This window comes from Rhipicephalus sanguineus, chromosome 1 (assembly GCF_013339695.2).
Source record: "Rhipicephalus sanguineus isolate Rsan-2018 chromosome 1, BIME_Rsan_1.4, whole genome shotgun sequence".
NCBI classification, from domain to species: Eukaryota; Metazoa; Arthropoda; class Arachnida; order Ixodida; family Ixodidae; genus Rhipicephalus; species Rhipicephalus sanguineus.
Window position 1 is genome coordinate 155,527,956 of NC_051176.1, and position 26,449 is coordinate 155,554,404.

A 26,449-nucleotide genomic window follows, 5' to 3' on the forward strand; every position below is an offset into this window, starting at 1 on the left:
AGTCTTCAAACAAAAACTTGGCAGTCCTAAAGAGAGAAAAGCAGAAACACTGAAACATTTAAAACTGTTAAAAAGAAAAACAACAGGTTTTGAAGGTAAAAGGTCAGTCTCCTATCAAGATTTAAACCTGGGCCCATGACATGATGAACAAGTATCGTGCCTCGACGGCATATCAGGCATGTAGTAATAGTAAGTGCGCCTAAGCAAGTAGGTGGTCTGTTACACTTGTACGCACTTGATATCAATCCAGTTAAACAAAACGTACAAGTGGGCTAGTTGCTTGCAGTCTTGGGCAGTAACTAGTTACTAGTAACGTGTTACCGGTAACTAGTTATTTTTTTCAGTAACTTATTACTAGAGACCGGATTTTAGGCAAATACCTATTTTGTTCCTTGCACTCCTATCGTGCCATTTTGATATATGGGCGTGAATTAGAGGTTAAGAAGGGCTTTTATAGTGTTTTTATAGTGCCTATAAATGCCTATTTTTGTCGTTCATGCCTGAATGCTTATAAATGCCTTAAATGCCTATTTTTAAGATTGGCGCTTATATGAACGCTATTTAGCCTCAAGTTTCGCTCCCGGGTGCTGTTTGAGACCGTTATTCATGTTACCGCGTAAGATTGACTGTTTCGAACTATGGGGTTCGACCTAGTCACCTAGTTCAACCAACTCCCGGAAACAACCGCTAGAAGCAGTTAAACGGGACACGCCAGCAAGCATTCGCCACCGCGCTGACATGGCCCGAGCAGTTGGCGAATAATGCGAAACAGCAGAGAGCCGTCAGCGGAAAGGAGAGTGAAGAGCAAAAAAAGAAAGAAAAATGTGATGTGCACACAGCTTTTGTTTTGTTTGTAATTTACTTTTTAAGGTGTTCCCTGCAATAGCGTAGCCAGAAATTTTTTCCGGGGGAGGGACAGTGGGCAACCATTCTTTATATATGTTTGTGCATGCGATTGTATGTGTGCGTGTATATACACACACGCAAAACTGAGAAGTTTCGGAGGGGGGAAGCTGAACCCTTCCCCCCCTCCTCCCCCCACCTGGCTACGCCAGTGGTTCACTGCCAGGGGAGAAATTGGCTCTACGCAATTCGACCCGGCCAATAGGAGGAATCCTTCCCTTCTGGTCTTTTAGCAATCTGGCTGTCTGCTCCTGCTCTACACTTCTCAATCATGCTGAAAAGACACTCAGGAGTGTGTCGATTTGACAGTGGACACTTGACTCACTCTGCAGAACACAGCAGTGTGAACCGTGCGGGACAAAACACACTATGTTCAAATGTTGGTTCCTTTGTGCCATCTTAAGCAATACAGTAGAACCCCGCTGTTACGTTCCTCACTGCTGCGTTTTCCCGGCTGTTACGTCGTTTTCCGCCGGTCCCGGCATAGCTCCCATAGGATACATTGTATTGGGAACCCCGCTGTTACGTCGTAACTGTCGGACCGTTCCCGTATGATACGTCGCGAAGTGCGCTCGGAGCCGACCGAGTGACTACCAAAGAGATCCGCCGTGGTGCATTTTCACGCAGCTTGGCCTCGTTTGACCGTAATATTAGCCGCATGAGAGGCGCAAGCAACAGAATCTTTCAATTGATGCAAACAAAAGCATGGCCTTCGAGATTCAAATTGCAAAGATGGCGTCTATGACGTCACTGCTCGCGAAAGCAAGGCCTTCGAGATTGGCATTTACTATTGACAAAAGCATAGCCTTTGAGATTTGTATTGCACAAACATGGCGTGTATGACGTAATTGCATGCGAAAGCAAGGCCTTCGATATTGGCATTCACTTCTGCCATCGCGTTGGCGTAGACTCATCATCATCTTTATTTGTCGGAGAGCGGGAGGAGTTCGAGCTGGTTGGAGCTCGCACGGTCGGCGTGCGGTTCGCGGTCGGACTCGCCGCGCCGGTCGTGATTGCGTGTGCTTAGTTCTATCATGCCTACAGCTGTTGGTGTTAAAAAAATCACATACGTTGATTACATTTCTGTGGATGAGGCCGTCCTAAGCTCCGCGTTTCTATTCATTGACTAGATCGCAGCTGAGCGCGCCAATTTTCGTGCTGCTCGTAAGAATTGAAATAAAATTCTGTACCACTGAATATTTTGCCGTTTTTCCTGTTTTTCGGCTCTTACGTTTCCCGTCTCTTACGTTTATTTCCTACGGTCCCTTCAAAAACGTATCAGCGGGGTTCTACTGTAACATTTTTGTTTTCCTTCTTAGATAGAGGTTACGCACGTCTTCGTTTGAAATTATTTGCATTTATGTGAAAGTTTATTGTGCCTTTATTTACGATATTGGGGGCCTAAAACGTTGTTTTGCCTGCCTATTTTCAGTGCCTAAAACGAGCTTTTTAGTGCCTAAAAATCCGGCCTCTACTTATAAGTGTAACACTATTACTTCTTTATGCAGTAACTGTAACGGGAAATGCAGTTACAGTTACTTCTGTTTTTATAAAAAATTATCCAGCAGCAATACTCCTTAAAGGCCAATGTTAAAAACGCTTTCAACTTTTTTGAACTTTCTTCTTTACCATATCCTCTCCACCGTTCAACTTTCCACAATAGGGCTACCCTTGCAGTTTAGTAGAGGAGGCCGAGGATTATCTTTCCTGCAGAAGACCGAGGTCGGAGGTTGGTCTTTAATGGAATTGAAGTTTCCTTGTAAATTACATGTCGCAAATCAATCATGTTGCAAGTGAACAGGTTGCCAAGTTCACGTCCTTTTTCGTTTTCTTTTCTTTTTTTGTTTTGTTTTTGGCATATATGTTCTTTTTGTCACTTGAGCTTCTAGCTCTGTTCTTGGTGTACCGGTTGAGCATTAGCATGCCAAGTTTATAGTCTCCTTCGTCCGAGGCTCCGAGCTAATCGTGTTTCACTGGCGGCTAGAAAGCAGCAGCGCGCGAAACAGCTGAGAGCCAGCAGTACCGTGAACTAGCAAAGCAATTTTCTAAAACCTCTGTGGAACTGATTGTAAAAGGTTTACTCCGACTTAGCACAATTATTAATAAATTGACATGGACGTTTCACCTCCTATGCAGGTGGCATCCTCAGTATACACTGGCAACAAAAGAAAAAAAAAAGAAAACAATTGGGAGACGCTTAAGCTTCACCTTTAAGAGTTTAACGCGATAGCGACATCCTGCCCCTAGTGCGTACTTCGACCACTTAGTGCATACTTCTTATTGTATGTTGTCTGAGAAGTTCAGATTGTGCATTACTGCAATGTAATTGACAAAGTACAAAGTGGTCGCATAGCCACAGCACGCTGAGCTTTGGTGTCTGCCTTCTCTGCCTCTGTCTTGCTTGGCTGCCCTCATTGTCGTGCGCCACTTGATGCTGATGCCCCACTAAAACTCGCCGACGAGGAAGGCACCGCAGTGTGGTTGGCGCTTTTAGATGACACAGAATCCATCACAAGCATGTCAAGAACCCGGTGGCGTGAGAGAACGTCTGTGCGCATGACATTTTTTTCGAAGTATGAATGCACCCACTACGTGCGGGTAACAGAATGCACGTACTAAGGTGTGCCCTTATGTAATGGGTAGCGTGATTAAACCAGGAGCAATTATGCATGAGAAACTTTTCCGAAGCTGTGATGCACCCACTACGTGGTCGGGTATGCACACAGTAATTTGTGTGCCTTTTGTAATGGGCGGCTGGCTTTAAACCACCAAGTCGTTATGATATTCACATGATGTGACGCCCGATGGCAATGTATGCTTGTACCACGCAATATTACTGTGATATTACATCTCATACTGTGACACCTGTATACAGGACGCATATGTTTGTGAAGCATGAAAATTACTTTCAGTGCAGTTCCAAGCTGAAGCGTGGCTGTGTGGTAGAACATCCGCTTGCCACGCAGACGGCCTGGGTTCGATTTTCGTCCGGACCCAACGTTTTTATTATTTATTTTATTCGCAGCTTTCTCGGTTTTTCGGTCACGGAGAAGATGGTTTTTCGCTCACAGCCAACAATGCCGTCACCAACGCCGACACCGGAATTTCTGCGAAACGAGCTCTTCAACGCTGTCGCGTTAAAAAATGAGTGCAGGTCAACCAGTCCACTAGTCACACATGTCCTTGTAAACGTCTGGTGGGGGGCCGCGGTTGTTGTTGCAAGCCAATGCGTGGCGGCGAATGAACCATGATTCCAAGAGTTTTCTGTCACCCCCAACTTCGTTCATGAGCCAGCGTCGTCCCATTGTTTGGGTCAAAGTTATGCCCTGTTGTCCAGCAGTGTTCAACAAGCTCAGTCTTAGAACGAGTGCATGGGTTGCTTTAGCAACATCCGGCTTGTGTTCTTGAAGCGTCTTTGATCCTTTCCTGCCTGTTTTGCCTATGCAAGTCACGTCGCAATCCTTACGTCGTACTTGTAGATGACCCCACTCTGATCGTCTGCAGGTGTGTGGTCTTCGGGTTTCGTGAGCACATGTCCCAAGGAGAGCGTTGCGCCCAGCGGATGCAAAACACTCCGAACAGGGTCTGATACATTGTGAACATGGAATAGACACAATGGACATCGTCCTCACTCGTGACGCACTGCTCGTTCCTCTTTGCATGCACTTCTGGGCATTGCCGTCGTTCCAGTGCATCAACCATTTTTTCCACTCCTAGTATCCTAGGGCGTTTATTAATGCGACAAAATGAGGCGTGCACAACGAGTGCTTGTGTTGCGCCCCTTTGTAGGTTTCCTTAGTCTAGGCTTTTATCACTTGCAATTTTGACGGCCCGCATGCCTTTGTACATTTTTATTAAATAAATTCTACCATTTGGTTTGTGATCTTTTACTTATTTCATACAGTATTGGAAAAGTAACAATGTTACTTTTTCACAGTAACTGTAACTGTAACAAGTTACTTTTGGAAACTCTGTAACTGTAACACTGTTACTTTTTGCCTGTAACGTGCCCATGACTTGTTGCTTGAGTAGCATCTTGAAAACTGCCCAGATTGGGTGCTGCATCGTTGTGCGTCTAAGAGAAGGCCAGACGTCAATCAAATAATCTGAGATGTTGCATTTAGCCACTCAACGTAGAGAATGTGGATGTTATACCATGTTAAATGAAAGAGTTTGTCTTCAAGAGCTACAGTCAGCTAACTCGAGAGCTAGTTGCAGCCTACGATATGAGAAAAAGAGGAAATGTTTGTATAAGCTGCCCATTTTTTTCTTGCTCTGCAGTAAAAGAAAACGTTCATTTCGCGATAGTTTGACCACATGACTTTGCAATACTTGCCTTCAGTTTTTTGTCCTTCCTGATTTAATACACATGTGCAACCACTCCCCCGTTTCGCACATTAATATTGCTGTTGCCTTTAAAAAAATCTCACTTACAAACGCCTTGTCCTGTTGTTTTTGTTCACGAACATTAACCATTATGCTAAAATAGTTTCAAAGTCAGTCCTGTGGTGCTGTAAATAACAGGCTGAAACCACGTGTCTTGGGCCGTTAAAAATCAGTCTCTGGAAGAGAGTGCTGTTCACAGAGGAGGCCAAACAGAAAAAATTATGGCATGCTGTAGCTGATGGTGTCAGACTGAATTTTGACACCATGATTCCAGTATCGTGGTGCTGCTATTACAACATGACAACCGACGTCGGGGAATAAAGATTACGGAAAAAAAAAAACTTGCATTACGTTTCGGCGAATATGGCACTCACTGTGCAACTAAACATAATGGAAATCTAAACAAGCACACAGGACGATAGAGACTTGAAATGATCAACAGTAGTCAAACAAGAGATTTCTTGAGAGCAAATGGTACAACAAGGGGACTTGCCATGCACTTCTTCATGTTGAAAAATTGGCTCCCAAGACATCTCTCATTTGACTACTGTTAGTAATGCAAATAATAAAGCTTAAAACAAGCAGGAACATCCAAGAATCGTGACCACGTTTAGCATTTCTGTTGTATTTGTTGCCATTACTGCAGAACCAAGTCAGCCTGAACCAAATCCGCCGTCAAGCAGACGAAATTGCAAAGTATCAGCAAATGTCAGACAAGGTCTCTGAGAAGGAGCGTGAGTTGCATTCTCTTGTCCAGGATGAGGCACGCAAGATCACAAACCTGGAATCACAGGCAAGTTCTTTTGGCCTTTACCATTGAAGCCTATTCAAAAGACAATTTGTGAGGAAAAAGTACACAAGAAAGTCCATAAGGTTAAATGATTTTGTGTATCATATCAGTGAACGATGGTTCTCATCTCTTATGTATGGCATGTGTGTGTGTGTACGTGTGTGTATATCTTGTTTTCTGCTTGCCGTAGATGAAAGAAGAGAGGATGAATGCTCGGATTCGGGAAGTGGAGCACACCCAAATCATTGCAGAGATGAAGCAGAAAATCTCTTCCCTTGAGATCAAGGTGATTGTTTGGCTTTACTTAATAGATACTCATGGGCTAGTTTTTGACGAGCCATGATATTCATTAAGCTGTGTACTTAAATAACAGCCCCATTCATGTGCACATGAAAGAGATACACACAAGCATGGACTCTTGTGTCTCTTGTTTAGGTACAGTGCTTCATCAATATCTTGTTTGTGTCACTTGTTTGGTTTGTTTTTGTTAATCTATACCACTGTGCTCACTGAAAAATTTTAAAAATAACGAAATATGGCTTTTAAAAAATTCTGAAATCAGCTAAATTCATGCGTTGATCAGAGACATACTTAGCACGTAAATTTTATCGCATCTGAGTAGCATGTAGCTATCAAACAATAAAATTGAAAAACAATTTTTTTTTTGCTAAAAGTAGTAAGATATACTATAAATTAAAAATATTGGCAAGTTTTCTTTCTGATCAGCTATAACATACGAATGTATACTACACCATGCTTTGCTTAATCTTGCTTTTTAGAAAGTGTCTGTATAAGACCTTATAGGGAACAAGGCATCACTCAACTGTGTATGTGTTGTTCACGGCAGTTCATACCAGTGCTGATCGAGTGACCAGCCATCTTGCAGTTTGGCTTCATAAGAAAAAAAAAAAGCAGAAGTCTGTTATGGTTGGTGTGCTCTACAGCACCCTTACTGTACTGAATAACATGTACAGCACTTTCTCAGATGCTGCTCTTTTGGTTGGGCATGTAATATGAAGCAACAGCAAAAATAAGTATACCTGAAAAGACACTGGAGCCATAGTATTGCTAGAACTTGCCCGCCTCTACAGACTGCACACAATGTAGCTATTCAGGCTTTCTCCGACTAAAGCAGTGCCAACTGCTGTCGCACTCACCCACACATTTTGACATAACAAGCTTCACCATGTGTACTTTGATCAATTCACCACACTAGGTCACATTGCAGAGCAGTCAACTTATGTTAGCAATTCACTCGTTTTGTGTTTGCATTGCATCTCCTTAAGAATCAAGAGCTGCTTACTGCTGGTCAACTGAGAGGCAGCACCGAATCTGAAGAAGTGAAAGAACTTCAGGATAAGGTGTCAGACTTGAAGGCTGAGGTGAGTTCTTTCTTGGTCAAGCAATTTGTCATTGTAAAACCGCAAATGGCTCTTAATTCTTTCCTTGCAATGGCACTATGTATCGATCAGTGGTGAAAAATGTCTTTGAAAGTGCAGTTTGAAAAAAACTGTCACACTCCACACCGTGTAGCGCCATCTTGGTGATTGTTCACAAACTATAGTTGCCGTTTCTGCACAATTCGCATTTTCATTGCTTGGCGGGGATTTTTACAGAGCATGTGAACTCAAAGGTTGAAGCGCACATGAGCTGCATGATGGCATCGACATCTGAAACTGTGCGCAGTCGAAAAAAAGCTAAAGGAAGCAGTTCCACTTGGTCCCTACAGCAATCTCTTGGGGTTTTCAAGCAGTGATTACTTGGACGACGATGTTGCTTAGTCAGACTTTAGTTCAGATGAGTTAGTTACTTATATGGGTTTGTTAATTTTTGTTAAGCATTTTGTAATTACTGTTTGTTTCTTGAATTATACCCCTGAAGCGAGAATCTAGTATTGTCATTTAGGTATATGAAACTATGCTGTAAATTATTATTCTTTTTCTGAAATTTTTTTTATGTTGGACCAACCAAGGCTTTAATATTTCACTGTGTGTCATATAATATTTCTTCGCTCTAGTAGTACTTGATTTATGGTTATAAATCTTTAAATAAAGATTATCAAGTAATCTTGAACCAATCTGTGTATTTGGAAGTTTGATTAGAAAATTTTTGCCGGAGATATTACTTCTTTAAGATTTCTTTCATTTTTTATTTTTTTACAAATCTTTAGAGCAGACAAATTGTTTGTGTAGCTTGTTAAAATAAATTCCATTTGAAAGTATATTTATTTACCTTCACTTTGATATACTATTATATGGCACTGTAAACCCAGTAGCTGTTGCACAAAAAATTCCTAACTCAAACATACAAAATACAGCCAATTTCCTCGTGGTAAGGAAAGAGTTAAATACACTAGGCGCTGACCATGAAGATGAACACTGCTTAGCGAAGTCTGTATATTAATATTAATATCAGTAGTATCGCATATTTTATGCCAGCACATAATTTCTCATTCTAAATTTTCTTCCTTTCTCTCACTTGGGCCCCTGAATAATGCTAGTGCATTATTGCCAAGCTCAATTTCTGGTAAGATTTAAAAGCAGGTTTGCAATGTTCTGTCATATTCCTCATGAAATACATTATGCCAGCACATAATTTTCTGAATGATAAATATCTTTTTGTCCAAAGAATTCAAGCAGTGCTTTAGCACACATCACATATTTGACTTTTAATGACTTTTGGTGACTTTTGAACTGTTACATTGGTGGGTGTCATGAAAGCAGACAGTGGAAGTTCAGCTTATTGATGTGTGGTGACAGGCATTATTTATTGTCAAGTGGGCCACCAACTTTCATGGATAAACTTGATGCTCTTTCATTTTTTAATTTTCCTTAACTACTCAACCATACCTATGGTGATTATTTCATGGGACACTGCAAATACGTATTTGGTTTTCTTGATATTCACTGCTTGGTGATGTGGAGATGGAAACCAGATGCTGATATGTTCCATTTTTGCAATGTTTTCAGTTTTGTCTCGGCAGGACATTACTTATAATTGTAGAATGTAGGCTGTCACTGCTACATAGTTCAAACCTATATATGTAATCCTTATTGCATTTCCTTGGTTTACCACTTTTGCTAGCACTAATTGCATTAAAGCAGCTGCGATAATTTTTCCTGCCTGTCATTACTGTGTTCATTGACGGCATTGTTTTGATTTTCTTACGTAGTTCTCTTCTTTGAAGTTGGCTCAGACTTGCAATGTATACACAGTTAGAACGTTTTATAATCATTGAGGGGCATCATTTTAGTTACTGCAGGTGCCCTTGCATACTGTTATGCTGTTAACCTCATAGCGTACCCATTCCATCTAACTTGGTGTACAAATGTACATTTTAGTCACAACAGATTGGTAAAAGACTTTCAACCAAACAAGTTTGCCAAAATCAGGTGACAAGTTCTTTAAATGAGTTCTATCAATGCACACATGTAGAAGTTATGTATGTGTTTTCTGGAATACAGCTGAACCCGGATATGTCTAATTAGTGTTCTTTTTATCTAACAGTTGTAACGTCTCCTTGGAAAACACATGCAAAAGTGTACAACCATACAACACATATTTGAATGCTCTTTCACCTCCAAGTTCAGTATACCGAACGCTGCATTGTACTGCACTCCTTCAAGTGCCATTTTTTAAACTGCCCAAGCACACATGGGTGATCGGAAATATTCATACCAACCCACCATGGCATCTTAGTGGCTATGGCATTGTGCTGCTAAGCATGAGGGTGCAGTTTCAATACCTGGCCCCAGCGGCCACATGTCACTGGGAGCGAGATGGAGGAATACCCGTGTACATAGATTAAAGTGCACGTAAAAGAACCAGAACTGGTCAGAATGAACCTGGAGTCCCCCACTATGGCATGCCTGATAAGTACTATATTGCAGTTTCGGCACGTAAAACTTCAGAATTAAGTTTATTTAAATATTCGGTTGACAACGCAACATCGTTGCTGTCAAACAGTGCAATTAATATGAAGAGCAGTGCAAGCCATAGAAAAGAAGTTGGCAAAGTGCATACCTCAAAGTGCGGATGACTCATGCTGCAAGTATTTTATCAACTCTTCATACCGATGAATTTGCCTTAGCTTCAACACAACATAGCTGTTTAATGTGGTGAAGACCACTAACATCGGAGAGAACTAGAAGTAAGAAAACAACACCTGTCATGGGTACTTTGATACAATGCATGGCTGCCGTCGCAACAAATCTTTGAGATACTGGTGAGCGGGATTCATGGCCATTCGTGCCTCTTCAGATACGGTAACATGCTGTTCCTGTCTGAGTCTAACGATTCCTCACCAAACAGCTACTTCATGCTCAGAGGGTAGCTGCACTTCTTTGTCACTGTGAGAATCTGGCAAAACTTCCAAATACAGATGTTTCCTTCCTTTTGTTAGAGTTATCAACAGTATGCGTGTATACAGGAAGTAGCTTGACTGCAGCACTTGAGGAGTGCTTGTTTCAGCATGGACAAGCCCAGCTCATTTACTGTAGGGAAAGGGTTAAGAGAGTCTCCGAAATGTGCAGAGCTTTCAGACAAGCTTCAGATATGCATATATTATATTTTGAATTTTTGATACATCAAACTTTTGCTATTCCCCTTTAGTTCTACATATACAGGTTCTACTCTATTACATGAGTAATGCTGAATGCAACCATTGTTTCGTTTGTTTGTATTCTACCGATTTTTGTGATTTGAAACTGGCTGTGTATTTCTAAAATTTGAAGTGCTCGTAAAGGTTTTAATGCAATTTAATCACTTTGTCCTGAAATATAACTTTGTTCTTGGGGCATATACAGTTTGCTTAGTTCACACTTTATTGTATGAAACTGATGAGATGCAGCAAAGGAACTGATGGTTGCCATGTCATCTGTAGGTAAACCAAGGGAATGCAGCACTAACACTGCCACATGTTGTAGCCATCACCAAAGCTAATTTGCAAATGGTCCCAAATGTGTTTATCCCCATCCATTTTTGCAGAAGTTCCGCTTAGAGCTGCCCTCCCCGATCTTGCCAAGCTTGTTGCACCCGTCGCCACTCACCCCCATGGGGTGGGACTCTGGGCTGGGACTTGAGCAACTCTAGAACGCGCTGCCTCTCACTCTCACACTGCTCTCTCTCTCTCTGCCACGCAAGTAAAAGGTGATCTCTGCTTGCTCATACTAATGCTCTAAAAGAAAAAAAATACCTGCTTGCTAGTCAATTACCGGCCCTGCTTTTGCTTTGCCTGCGTATTTATTTGGGTGCACTCATGGCCAGTGAGATGCCTTTGGCTTTGGGGCTGTGTCATCACTGCATGATTTCCCTTTTTATGCTTGCAGTGCACTAACCTTTTTTTTTTTTTGCTGCTACTTTGCTATTTCACCAGTGCAGCGACGCTGTTCATAAAGTTCAGCAGTATCACAATTTACATTTCATAGCGTTAAAAAGTTTTGCATATTATACACACAACAAATGCACATGGTTCATTCATGCACATAAAAAGAAATGTAGTAAACTTACAGATGTGTAAATAGCACTTCTGTCATTACAGTATCACTAACTGACAACTGCCATGTTAGTAACCAAGGAGAGGGGGGGATTCCAACTCTTGGTCGCTGAATTAGCTTCATCTTATTTTATTAACTAAGACATATACATGAACAAATACCTATAGGTTCTGTTCTTTAGTATGTTTATTGTTTAGTATTTTAATTGTTCAGTCTTTTTCTTGAACATCTCTTGTATTACTATGCGTCAAACATCTCAGATATGTAGTACACGGTGTAGTAAAACCAGAGCTATTTTTTGTGCATTCTAGTATAAAGAGCATTCCTCTACACATGTCCTTGTTAGAGGAACCGAGTAAAGAATAGGCAGTTTATACTGCAATACTAGTTACAAGATATGTATAGTTTCATATAAGACTGTTGCTTAGCCTATTTAAAACACTGCAGAAGCAAGAAACATACCATGCTATGCACACAAAAAAGGAATTAACAATATACATTTAAAGCTCGTTAATTCAAATTTTTTTGGGACCGAGAAAAATTTTTGAATCAACCAAATGGCTGAATTAATGGATGAAAAAAAAAAACATGCATCGACATACTTATACTTCACAAAGCAATCAAGGATGGTGGACTGCTTTCCCACAGCAATTAATGTGGATATATTTTTCTAAATCCTTCAAGGTGCTCGGAAACTTTCATGTTGTTTGCAGTGCCCAAACAATATTCTTCTAGCACCATGAGGGCCTCCACGACTTCCAGAGTGAGAGAGCCAGGGCTTCTCCTCCCATGGCTCCTTTTCCTCCTCGGAATCTTTTTTCTCTTTGCCGAGCACATCCCTGACAATCTCATCATCATAGGGATGCCAGCTATAACAACACCATCATTCATATCGGTGTAACCGGCGAGTGTCATCGCATCATGCAAAATGCCTCTAAAGTTCTGATGGTCATCTGCATTTTTGTGTGGTGAAAGTTCAGCCACGAGGGCATCAAAGGACTGAGGCACAATGAAGCCAATGTGTTTTAAAAAGTTAGTGATGACTTGTGCAGTGGTGCTTTTCCAAATGTGTAGCAAGAATGTGAACTGTGTTTAGAAGGCTCATGTTGTACTGTTTGCCTGCTTTATGGCACTGGAGCATATGTTTCAACACATCTGCATGGTATTTCGTTTTTACATAAAGGATTATGCCATGGTCCAGAGGTTGAAGGGCCGACATGTTTGGTGGGAAAAAAATCAACTGTAATGTTGTTGATTCTGGTGGCACTGTCATGTGCACTGCAGTTATTGAGCATGAATACTACTTTGCGATTCTTGGCAGAAAAGTGACCAAGTTTTTTACCCAGCCTCGAAGAATTTCCAACATCATTCAGGCCTTCTACTGGAGGGCCACAGATAATCTTGAAACACCGTGGCTTTTTAGCTTTTCCAATTACGAGAACTGTCAAATGCTCTGTCCACATTATGTTGGCTAAAAATTTGGTCACTCATTCCACACATCATTTGGCATACCAATTTTTTCACCTTCAAATGCCTGAAGGCTTATTTTCTTTTTGATTTTTCATGCACATGCTCAGTGCACTTATTTTTCTGCCACACTTCCTAAGGATCTTTCCGGGTGAGCCCGCCCTTCAGGGCTCGTGATATCTCCACTTCGGTAGCGAATTCCTTTGCCTTGTACTTGGGCTCCTTCGCCAGCGTTGCCATCAGGGGAGAGTGTGGTGATATGGGCTAACAGGAAAAAGCCCAATCACCAAAGCTGATAAATGAGCCGTCGTTCAATGCAACATCCCTCGATAAACAGCTATAACACACTAGTTCCAGCAAAGTGAGAAAATGGCACTGCTGAGATGTCTAACATGCAAGAAGAGTGCCTATCCAGCTGGAAGTCAAGCCAAGTTGATAACTGATGTTCATGGCAATGCTGCATTCCTGTTTCAGTTTTGAACCGTATTCTCTTTATTTTCATTTTTATTTTCGAGCCTCGGTAGCTGCCAAAAAAACGTCCGAATTATCGGATGCGCACTCATATCTTTCCGAAATAGCGATCATCCAGCATCATTGAGTGATGCATATATTTAGGGGGATCAGATGACATACCCCACTTTTCATATTAACGGAGTTGAATTATCATGCTTTTACTGTAATGATATCTTCTGGCCTTTCTCATGCCAAGGGTGAGTCTGAATCATCCGAGAATCATGCCACAACTGACAGTAACAACTCAGCTTTGTCCTGTTAACCTTACAGTGAATGCCTGTGATAACGATGGTTCACCTGCTGCATTTATGACATCCAGTTGTTCCTCCTAGCACTGTCAGGATGACATATGGGACAAAAAATGTCAATTAGCATGCTCTGTGCCTTTTGTGTACACTTGGGAAACGTCATACGCAGGTTATGTGGTGCCTTTTTTTTTATATGTTAGAGAAGCTACATAAGGACAGCCACATATAGTGCTCCATAGTCATATTACTGAACAGTTGCAGGTAATTTCCATTTTTAATTATTAACACTTTATGTTGATGCAGAATTTCCACTTTTGAATACAGTAAGTGAAATTACAATTACACACTGTAATGAAGTCGAAGGAGTTCTATAATTTATTCAACACAGCCGTTACCTCACTGTAGCCATACATGGTCTTCACAGTCGCAGTTGCTGTGTTCTAAAGAACTAACCAAAGTGCCATGAATGAAATGGATTATCTACATATTTAAAGGCCTTTTTGTGCCGACGTGTTCTAATAGAAAAAGAACATAAAATAAATGGTTTGGGTGCTAAAATGGACAGGATCAGCACCCTTCCTGCATTCACCTGCAACACACTCTTCTTATACATCCTTTTGGTACCATAGAGGAGTAATTGTCGAGATAATGAGGAAGGACTTTGGCCTCTGATTAAATAAAACAAATGCACTATGTTTTTGATTCTCGAATCAGATTGGTCACAGTCGCATGAAAGCTGTCATTGCACTTCGATGAAGTTGGCCTATAGAAGGCTCCATTGAAATAAAAAGTACTTGACTAATCCCCAGGCGTAACGTTTACGAGTCTGAAAAGATCGCTTACATCAATGAGAGTCCTATGAAAGAGCAGGTAATTGAATTCAAGGGCATCAGGGCATACTTACTCAGCCAAGGGAACACTAGTAAAAATGGACTGTACTTTGAACGACATTGTCATATCTTTCTTTTTGAGTGATAAGCCATGTGGTGCATTATATCATAGAAGTTGCAAACATGGGTTTCATGGCCTGCAGAAAGTGGACTAACCAACTAGAAGTAGCTGGACAGCATTTGAAGCAAGAACTGGGTGCAGTCAGTGTTTGACCTCATGGGAATGTCTTCATTGTGTACTTTTGCCTCTCGATACAGGGCTTGTACAAAATCATTGTGGAGCAAACAATTTTTTAGTAATTTATCACTTGCTCAAACTGGCTGTCCTATGAGGCTTTAAAGGGAATTATTTGGTGCAGTGTTAATGTTACTTGATATTTATGTGTTGCTACTATAATCTTTGCTATAATATATTTTAGATGTTTTGTATACAGTAAGACCTCAATAAAGTGAAGTTGAAGAGGGAACCAAACGTCATTATAATGAGTCTCTGCCCTCATTGCCATTATTACCCACTGTGTAGTTACTGTAGTAGGTATTGGGTCTATCTATTGTATGGCACAGTAGATAGTAAAACCGAAATGAGACAAATAGTGTGGAGTATTTTCAGGAACAATTCGGAGAGACCTGGAACAGGGAGAGAAAATGAATAAAGCAGTTCTTCTGGTTCCTGTCAGTTGTGGATGTGGAACTTTCGCATTTCAATGGGTGCTAACATTGCTAACATAAGTAAATTTACACACGCGCAATGCATTTTTTACCCCATAATGCAGGTTATGCAGCTGCAGATAATGAACAAGCGCTTGAGCTCCGCACTGGCAGTGGCTCGGCTGCGGCAACCAGATACACAGAAGGCTGGAGCAGCGGCGGCAGCAGCGGCATCTGGCCCTCTGAGCAGTTCACCACCACTTACCCTGGTGGGAGGGCTTAGCCGTAGCACAAGCCTCATGGAAGATAGTGTCACTGAGCAGCTTCTTCAGCTTGGACTGGAACTTTCGGTCAGCCAGCACCCAGCCAAGCAACCCAAGCTTGCCAATGGGGAGCTCTAGTGTTACCAGGTTTATCTGTCTGTTTCACCCCGAGGTCAGGGGTCCCTTGTGATATGCGTAATGGAGTATGGGAGCTTATTGTTGATTGCTCGGGGTGATATCACATTCTGAGAGTGATCTGTTTGCTGCTGGAGGCCTGTCTTGACTTTTCTTGTGAAAGATATGTTTCTTTTCACTATATCTTGTGTTCTATGCCATTGAATGCTTTAACAAATTAAGAGTAAGACTTGCTTGGAGTCCTGTTGCCCGTTTAAGTGTGAGCTGCCGATAGTACAGGGGAAATGTTGGCACAGTGAACATAAGTGCCCACTGTTCCAGACTGCTTCAGCATTTGAAATCAAGTTTGTTTTTTGATGGGCTGACCAACATGGCTTAACATGTGCTTGCAGAGGAGATGCCTGTTCAATGCTTCTGCAGTGTTATAATATTATCTTGCACGAAGTTTAACAAAAGAGGTAACAGCTAAAGAATTTGTAATCAACTACTCTAAATGAAGGGAAGACCACTGATTTGTTGTGTAGCAGGGAAGTTACTACCAATGTGTAATGAGTTTTGTCATGGCTTAACACATGAACATGCAAACAGCTCAACCAGCTTGTTAGTGATTTGTCCACTGAGCTGCTGAACCCATCAAGAGGGAGGCCTATGACCTGTAATGCCAGTATGCTTTACCCCAGCAAACAACGTCACTTCAATTTTGTTAATTGGGACTGCATTTAAGCATGTATGTTTCAAGCCAGAGCTTTTGATTGTAGTTAATTGCTGCAGGGCTCAATTGAATATATTTGGTTTTGATGTGAGTCTGTACCTATCTTTAGGTATGAAGCGTAAAACACAGGACCAACAAAAAAAAAAAGAAAAGGCACACAGAGCTCATTATGGCACCTTTAAACTCGTTGGTTTTATTTTTTCACAGGTGAAATGTAAAAGTGCATTTCAATTTGAGCATCTAGCACACAACACACTAGGGCACAGTGAAAAAGGATGAAGACCTGCACTAACTTCCAACAGATTTGAACATCTGCTGGAATTTAGTGCCAGTCTTTGTCCTCTTTCACTGTGTCGTTGTCTTGTGCTGTGCGCTAGATGCTGAAATGGAATAACAACATGCCCAAATTTACATTATTACATTTTAATTCTTCTATTCTCCAATGTTGTGATGAGTGCTTTTTGATTCTGTCCTCTAAAAGTAGGCTTTATTCTTAGTCCCATTGGAGTGATGATCTTAATCGGAATGTGTAAGCTTATTTATTAATGTTTGTTTCTTTGCATAACATTCTATTAGAAGACCTGTTATGTTGCTCATTTCATTGACGTAAAGCCTGTAGTATTCTCTTTCACTATGCATGGACTTAAAAAAAGCTTACCTTCCTATGCAGCTTGTTCTGTACAATGCTGGCAAGCTCTGTGCTCACTAACAGAGACCATGAGCCCAATGTTGACCGTAGCAGGCATATAATTATGTTCATCGTAGTCCTTATCCCTGGTGGGATGCTTGCATAAGCAATATGCTGTGCTGCCATTACACATGGAAAGCCTTTTTGTGTGTGTTAGTGTGAAAAAATGGCCTCTTTGCCAAAAGGATTATACATTGTTTTCTTTTCTCCTGCTGGCAGTTTAGTGGTGGAGTGTGTTAGTGGGGTGTTGGCTATATGTGATGCCAAATTAAGCTCATGGCCATTATTTGGTAATGTTTACAATGCTACAAGTTTGTATTTGTTCACACCTGGAAAGGGCAGAAAGGTTAGAAATCTTTTTCCACTGCCAGGTGCTTGCATGTGCAGCTGGAGCAATGCATTGTTGTAAACAGCACTGGAGGTCAGGGGCATAGCCAGGATTTCCCTTCAAAGGGGAGGGGGGTTTGACCCCTCTTTTTGTATGTGCATGCATGTGTTTAACAAGACTTGAAATTCGGCAAGATGGTGCATAGCTGATGGGAACTTTTGTGCGCAGAAACAAGACAATTCACCAGAACGAGAGAGACAGGACGTGTGTGTATGTATACACATACTGAAAATTTTTGGGGGTGGTGAGGGGAAAGGTTTGAACTCTCCCAATATTGCTTTCCTCTGGCTATGCCTCTGCTGGAGGAAATTCCTTTAACACACTGTTCATTGCAGCATTTTGGCAGTTGGAATAGAATCAGTGGGGAGGGAGGACTATTGAGCTTAAAACAGTATCTTTCAAAATTTTTTAGTATGCAATAAATTCTTAATGAACTTCCAGGTATGGATAGGTGAAGTTATTATCAAGGCAGTAGCTATCCTTTGTAACAAGGTAGATAGTGCTCACTTTCACAGTTTGCCAGTGTGCTTGTGGTATACCCTTGCACTTTATACTAACTGAAACTAGTGCTTTTACTCTGTGTACCCAGCTAAAGTGGTTATGTAAAGTAGTAGGTAATATACAGTTTATACGTTGTGCTTTTGATAAGCTTGTTAATGGAGATCATAACTAGTTAATAGCATTCATTGTCAGCTACATTGCAAACTTGCATTACCTCTATTTACCATAATGAATCTGAACATGTACTGAAGGAAAAGCAATTTCCATTTGCATGAATTTCATGAAATGCATGTAACTAAAATCTTTTACTGGCATTATTAACTTTATTATGATTTAGTGTGTGTTGGTGAAAATTCCATTGAGTATTGGCAGCACTGCTAAGGCTATTATTGCCATTAGCATAATAAATTTCAAGTGTGGTGTAGATCGTCTGCAGGCTGTCAGGAGCTTTGTGTCATATACAGCACCTAAGCTGTCTTGAAGCCATTCACAGAAATGTACTCTATGTGTTGGGCAAGCGATATACATTGATAGCAGCTCACAAGTTGCATCTTTTGTCATTCTTGCACTAAACAGGTTGCATGCTTTTTCTTTGTGGGTGTTTGTGTGCATTAATGACTGTAGAGATTTTGCACTGTAGAGATTTTGTAGAGACGTTCTAGGGTTTCGGTGCTAGGACTATCAACTGCATGAGTGGGGGTTTATGATCTCCTGAGCTGTTGTACGTTCATGGACAGGCCATTATTCTGTTAAAAGCACCATTGAACTGTTCAAGCTCATTCAGCACAGTCTTTAATGAAAAACCTCTGGACACCTTAATTATGAGACTCGGCTTTTACTCATGTTGTCCCATCCCAGCAGTGCAAGAGGCATATTTATAATGCTTCATGCATGTCTTTTTGTACTTGAAAGGATTGCATGTTAATAACACCCGAGCATGTAAGATGAACTTTTTACACTTCTGGTCACATACAAATGTAGGCTGTGCAAACATGGAATTGAGTTGCAAACAAATAATTTCAGTGCAGTGCTACTTTCTCGGACATTATTGCTGGTGCAAAAAAGCAAAACCATTTCAGTGTTGTACACTCAATGAATCTATTGCTTCCCTCCATGTGTGCTCCTGCCTGTTTTGGTGGAATTGTGTTGGTGACATGCTTTGTAAAGCGTCAGTTATTAAGCAAAGTGTAAAATCTTGAGTAATGTTATAGTGTTTAATATGTATTAGCACACTTCTAGTGAAGTACAAGGTGATGAGCACCCTCAGAATATTTCCTTTTTCTAGAAACATTGCATAGGTATTGTAGAGGCCTGCTTTAGGAATTGTAGTAGAAACTTAGGCACTGTATTGAACTCTGCTTCACAGCTCTGAGGCAGGGCTTTTAAAGGAAGCTAGCTTTCTGTGGCTAGAAAAAAAAAAGTGGATTAACATGCGCCACTTCCTGCACTTTGTTTTCCGATCAGTACTGTTTTATACTCGATAGCAGTGCAGCAGTACATTAAGCATGCTTCTGGTTTTTCTGCATGTGTTGTCTGTCATGCTGCCCTCCATAGAAATTAAGGCACCTACTTGTTTGCCCATTACATGTTGGTTAAATTGTGCATGGCTGGCCACTGTAGTCCTTCCAGTACACGATTTTTGCATTTCGTTTAATGAACAAAACATGAATTCACTTCCCATATAGCCATGTTAGCATCAGTGAACTGTTTATTTCCAAGCGTGTGTTAACACTTTTGGTAGAGTATGATATTTTCAGATGCTGCATATATCTGGACAATTATCTAGGGATATTTCATTTAATTAGGGCACTTTTTGTACTTCTAAAACTTTATTTGGTAAATGAACCACATATGTGACTTGCTGCGTTTCCTGCATCAGCTGTCAGCTGGTTAGCTTGTTTAGGATTACAAGTGCAGACCTATTTCGAGTGGCTTTTTCTGTGTGAGCAAGACCTCATTGGTTGAATTTTTTAGGCAAGCCATCATACCACAGGTTTTTTTTATGCAGTTCATCTATCTGCTGTGTGCAGATGTGTGAAAGATACGAGCTTAACTGTTACACACTTAGCACAATCAAAGTCTGACAATGATGCAGGACAAGTAGGCTGGATTACATTGCACAGACACCACTTCGGAGCTGGCTCAAAAATGTCCCAGTGATGATTAAATGTTGGAAACTTCGAGGCTGTAACAGTGTGCTTGAAACATATGACACATCAATCATATTTTGATTTTAATGCTCAGCTCCTTCACTAAACCATAACTCAAGTTATGTTTTGAAAAAGATACTCTATGAGGCCAGTTTTTCAGAAAAATCTTTTTGTGATAACAGAAAATACATACTTAATCTTTTTGTACATGTTGTAAGATAAATGTAAATCAAGCAGATTTTGCTACTTTATTCAAATTGTGCACTTATGCGCTTATTTTATGAAAGCAGCAACACTTGTGCATCCATTGATGGAGCATACCTTTTTGCAAGGCAGGCAATATCTCTTGTAAATAACTTTGTGGCCTCTTTATTTTATTTTTTTTTGTTACCTGAAATGTTAAGGTATTAAGATAGACTACTTAATACACATAATGTACAATAAATGTGCTGCTTTTCCAAGAGTTGTTGTACACCCATTTTGAATTGTGGTAAGAATGACGTATTGTAGATTTTCGTGCTTGCCGTGTATTACCATACTATATATATTCTTGCATTCAAGGCAGACAGGTACGCATTCCTCAGATGTTTAAATTTTGATATTTTGTTCGAGTTTCTGTAATAAAACTTAGATTCTTTGGTACAGGTTATTGCGATAATTACGTATACTGATCTGTGTTAACTTCTGTTTGTATATTTTTGTAAATAAAGAGAGGCATATATGATAGCTATTATTTATTTTGTGTTTTATAGGGTGCTGTAAGGGCTAGGTCTTGCAATGCACTGCATCTTTTGTGATCTTATTTCAAAGTGAAGCATTGCAACATTATGAGGAAATGAGCTGTATGGTGCTGTCCTGCAGCACCAAGGAGAGAATGTGATGCTGATGTACTCTTTAGTATGGCTGGCACATGCTTGTTTGAGGCTCTGACACCATAAAAGTTGCACTTATGACAGTATGCTTCCTAGTACGTCTAGTATTCAAGTTAGGGAGGCGTTTGGCGTAAAAAAAAACCTTTTCTTTTATATACAAGCTGATGTTGCATTCCCCTCATTTGTATGTAGGATTTAGTAGAAAGTAATGGTGTGGTGGTGACAATGCCCTCTTCCTTCTCCTCAAAGGGAAATAAAAAATGTTGTGCGTGTTGTCATTTGATCCTGTTTCCTGCCATGTTTAGAGTCTCTCTCATGCCTGTTTACTCTGGCTTCTGTTAAAAAAGAAAATAAAGCACTGCTGCAATAAATTGGTTTCCTTTTGTTTACGTAGGTTTAAACTCGTACAGAATTTACCTGGAATTCTGCAGACATGCTTCTTTCCAGTTCATTTTACTACAGGCACAGTTGCATTCTTACTTCTATGCAACTTGGCAAGACACTTTCTGTTTCCTGCCGTGGTAATATAATCTACACTCATTATTTTTTGTTTTATATTGTTTATCACCTATTGGGCAAGTAAAAAAAAATCTGGTTACAACGTGAACTTTGGCAGAGTTTATCAAAATTTGTGACGGTTCTGCAAAAAAAAAATATTGCTCTTCTGACTACTTTGGTTACTGCCATGCATAGATCGGCAAAAAAATTGGAGCTCACTCAGACTCACTCAAGAAATATATTTTGCTCTGAGGGCTCACTAGGACTCAGACTCACCAAAATTTTCCTCAGCCGGACTCACTCGGACTCGCTAAACTTTTTCTCAGCCCGATTCGCGGCTTCACCCGAGTTTGAGTGAGCCTGAGTGAGTAGACTCGTGAGTCTGTTGGTGTAAAATTATCTTTTTCAACCATGTTGTCCATCCTCTTTGATGCCAACATCTCGCATAATCAGTGCTCTATGATACGCCTTTTGATCTTGTACCTTCAAATACAAGTTATCATCATATGTCATTATCAGACATCGATCCGGTGAGTACATTTTTATGAAATGCGTGACTCACACGAGATATTTTTATCAAGAACTTCCCATAATAGAGTTTCCAGGAGGAGGTCATGGCACCCTTTCCCCTAACTCGCCTCGGATCGAGAGATATTGAGGTGGCGCATGTATGCTAGTGTGCTGAGATATGTGTGAATAGACTTGAGTATAAACGTAAGCTGATATAAGTAGGTTTGTGCGAATAGTAAATTTTAGGTCCGAAGTGAATAGTGATTTGGTCGAAGCAAATTTCGAAGGGAATTCGAATAGTTTATATCACATATTATAAAGAAAAATGAGCATATCTGTCATGACCCAACTAACCAGCGAAATATTTTTAAAGTGAAAATAGACATATGCATATGTCATTCTTTTTGGTTCAAAGGGAAGTGGAAGCAACTTTGAGTAGTAGCAGGATTTGACTTTTGGTAGAGTGCAAGTGATAACCTGTAAAATATGTTATGTTGTCAAATTTAGTATACTTAGAACATATAAGCTTTTAAACTTAAAAAATGATGAATCGATGTGAGGGTAATTTCAAAATCCCGCATAATTAGAAGGATTTCTGCAGCCCCGTATTTTGCAATGTAAATTTGAGTGGATAATTTTAAGCGGCGGTCAGTACCAGACCGGTTAATTCGAAAACTTTGGGTGCCATGTGCCAATTCCCGATCCCGATTTAGCCACAAATCCGCAGAAACTATGGCCCTTAGGAGCCACAAGGCAATGCAGTGTAGCGATACTAATGGGTGACAAGTGAAGCATCCCAGCCTTGCTGCTGCCAGCCCCCGCAAGGAAAAAACAAAAAAGGTGGTCTCGTGGTCAACTGAAATGTGCGCCTGCGGAAAAGAAGACGTGCTTCACTGCAACACAGCGGTGACACGCGGGCAACATGACGCATGTTTCTCTTAACGTCGGCGCGTCATGATTTACCCATTTTTTCTGGGAAAATAGAGAAATTAATAAAGGGCGGGTCTGACGGAATTCACGATGTATGCGAACCTCCGATTGGCGGTTGTTTCGTCAATTTGCGTGCTTGCACTGCTGACGGAGTACTTGCCTGCAACGCCTACTTCGAAAACTTCATTGATGATCTTTTCCACCCAGAGCACATCGCGAATTCCGTCACACTGGTCATTATTAAATTCTTTATTTTACCATAAGGTCTGGGGCGAATGGTCACATCATGATGCGCTGGCGCTGCGAGGAGCAGATGACATGCTGCCCGCGTGTCACCACTGAGCCTCTTCGATTATTCGCTCGGGCTGCCAGACGGCAGGCAGCGGGCTGCCCGACAGCCTGCCATACGTTCGTTTTTCACGGGCAGCTCTCGGGCACGACCTACTGTACTCCTGACCTGCCCAGATATCGGGGGTCCTATGGGAGCGCGCGTCCTCGCTCTCGTTCAACCGCTCGCCGTAGGTGGCGCTTCCTATAACCTGTTCGTCTGCTACTCTGCGACCGTTTGGACGGCGCTGGAGTAAGAACGCCTGTATTATGTGACGAACTGCCGGCATTATGTGACTGTTTCTGCAAATTTAGACCGAGAGTCAAGTAAGCTATTTTGTGCGGTTAAGTATTTACTGCGCACTGGTTGACTAACGTGAGAAGCCGTAGACTTGCATAGTCTAGGACGGCTGTGTCCTTTTAAATGCAAAAAAAGTTCTAATTCACTTACCTTATTTTTATTTCCGAAGTATTTTGCATTTATGAATAATAATTACACGATATGAGCGCTCTCCGCTGGCGAAACATCAACACGAGCGTTAAAGCTGACGTCAGCGAACAGGTGCTGACTAGCGCCACAACGCTCGTAGGTTACATCCCTAGCGGCAGGAGGTATGAACTAGAATGTGGGCGCTGGAGAGGGGACATCTGGGCAGGTCAGGAGTATAGTAGGTCGTGCTCTCGGGCAGCGCCGAAGCTCCGCCCACCTGCCGGAACGCTGCCGTAACAGACGGTACGATTTTTCATGCGATTCGACGTCCGACACGGCGGAGGGGAAACCGGAATGGTGACCTTTCATAGCATCGTACAGCCACCATTCCCTCTCCCCCACCGCGGCGTCGGCCGTCGGATCGCATGGAAAATCGGACCCGTCTGTCCCTGCGGGCTGCCCGCGGACTCGCTCTCCTGCCGGAACGATTTTGCGCTGGCAGCACGCTGGCAGCGAGCAGACGACGCGCTCTTCTGCGTGTTTTTTTTTTTTTTTCGTCGCGTCGTCTGCTCGCGAATTCTTTGAGCAGAAGTTCGCCGCTCCGTTTGACGAGTCTTTTTCGGTTCGCTGCTTTCACGGTGGTTGAACGTGCATTTCACTTGTAGCCTGCGTCTGTGAAGCACGTCTTTTTTTCCCGCATGTGCGCATTTCAGTTGACCACGAGACCGTTTTCTTCCCTTTTTTTTTTCTTGTGCTGGCAGCAGCGAGGCCCACCGTTTCCCCGGTTTAGCAGCAAAATTGGGGCCAAGTATTGCCGGAAAACATTGCAGCCGCAATGTTTTCCCTATGTATTGCCCTATGTATTGTTCATTTGTTGCCTGCGCTACGAATGTAGTTTACAGTATTCCACTGTCCTATATGGTAAGCACTACATAGGGCAGACAGGGCGATGTCTAAATGAACGTTTGAAAGAGCATGCGCAAAATGTAAAGAAAACGGCACGTGACGGCTGGCTGGCAATGCATTGCGAGTCTTGTGGCTGTGAACCTCTTTTCGCACAGTGTACTGTTGTCAGCAAAAGTAGTGATAGGCTCACTCGCAAGATTATAGAAGCAGAAAAAATATCTTCATTGGGTTCAGCATGTGTCAGCAGCCCCTCTGTACACCTTCAGATAAAGAGCTGTACTTTCTAAGAAAGTAGTGTGCGCATGTGCGGTGGTGTTTGAGCACGGTATATATATGCATGTGATGTTCAATAAATCTTTGTTGGTAGGTAGCGCTTGTATGTTGTCTGGTGTCGTTTTCTTTGTGTCTGTTTTTTCTGCACTGCGAAGTGTTTAAGTTGCTATTGCAGAGGCCAAGTTCCGTTTTGGCAACTGCTCCTGTTATGCAGCCTCTTTCAAAAGGTGTGTGCATGAAAGCTCATGTAGTCCAACCATTTGACCACTGTGTTATGACTGACAGTGGCAACGCGTCGTCTCTGAGGGCGGACAGGTGATGCGTGCTCACACGACTCGGGACACCTTGACCCTTCCCGAAAACTGGCTCTCCACAGCGGGAAGTGCCCAACAAAGGGTGGAGAATCGTGCGAGCTCCGATGGGCAGCAGAGAGACGTCAAAGCTGGCGCCGTCTTCACAATGGGCCGCTTTGGCATGGTTGGGATGCTACGGTGCCAACCAAACTTGTCTGTTTTGGCCACTGCAATTATAGGTCGCTGTAAACACTTTCCTGCCCTTCTGGGGAGAGGTGCAGCATCTTGCCCGACATCCTCTTCTCCCAGCTGACTCCACGTGAGCGTCATTGACCGCAGGAACTTTGCTGCATCAACGAGTGCAACGAACCAGCTGCGACAGTGTAATTGGCTGCCATCAAAGAGGAGGAGCCGGCCTGAAGCATTATAACGACAGTGCTGATTGAGACAAGACACTCTGGGCCCTGGGTTAATACGTACCTTATCCAGTTTGCTCGTCGCTGAATACATTATGTAAACCTTTTCATTATGTAAATAAGTGTACAAAAAGCGCCAGTAAACTTGTTTGTTTTCGTTTTCTCAACTTTCGAGCATCAATTCCTCAACCCAAAGAATCAGTCACGCTACCAAATGGAGTCCGGGAACAGCGCAACCCTACCATCGCAACAACTGGCGTCAGTGGTGGGATGGAGTTAAACCTGGGTAACAACAACTGGCACTTGCAGAAATTTCAGTTTCAGTGGCATAGAATACTATCATTTCAGTTGATTTTCTCCACCATCTTTTGTGGCAACAGTGAAACTTCGTGTCATTGAAATCACAGATAAAGTGAGGTTTGTCAGTCTTTTTCTCACAGCTAAGAACTTTAGAAGTTTGTGCTGTAATTTTGTGCTGGCTTGTGTAGTGGCATTGAAACGATGAATTTATCCGATTCTGACTCAAAGCCACAATTCTAAGTCCTGTCAGCATGACAAATTTTTCGAGATCAGTTTGTTTTGCATCTTCTTAGTGGTCGTGTTTTGTGTTTTGCATCTTCTTAGTGGTCGTGTTTTGTGATCACTGTTTGCTGCTTGTCAAGAAGCATTTTAGTGCTCTCCTGTTGTCATTTCAGTGCAGCTTTGCTGCCTAGTCAGGATTTATTCATTCCAGTCAATGTTTAAATTTGAGGTGTCTGTAATAAAAGCAACAGTTAAGTGGTTATTGTCCTGTTTTTGCAACATGCCACTAAACTGA

The 26,449-nt window shown here is 41.7% G+C and overlaps 1 protein-coding gene across 3 annotated transcripts in view; it reads left to right on the top strand.

Annotated features, from left to right (window-relative positions):
* Positions 1-21,420, top strand: part of LOC119400664 (ecotropic viral integration site 5 ortholog) — a 230,934-nt gene extending 209,514 nt beyond the window's left edge. For 2 of the 3 annotated variants that reach the window (XM_037667693.2, XM_037667687.2), the window contains 4 exons: positions 5,936-6,082; positions 6,270-6,365; positions 7,366-7,461; positions 15,466-21,420. In XM_037667693.2, the coding sequence (XP_037523621.1) occupies positions 5,936-6,082; positions 6,270-6,365; positions 7,366-7,461; positions 15,466-15,741 (615 nt within the window). In that variant the 3' untranslated portion in view covers positions 15,742-21,420. Of the gene's footprint in view, positions 1-5,935; positions 6,083-6,269; positions 6,366-7,365; positions 7,462-11,065; positions 11,228-15,465 lie in introns of all 3 variants that reach the window. The other variant, XR_005185154.2, reaches the window with a different exon arrangement.
* Positions 21,421-26,449: the final 5,029 nt, after the last annotated feature.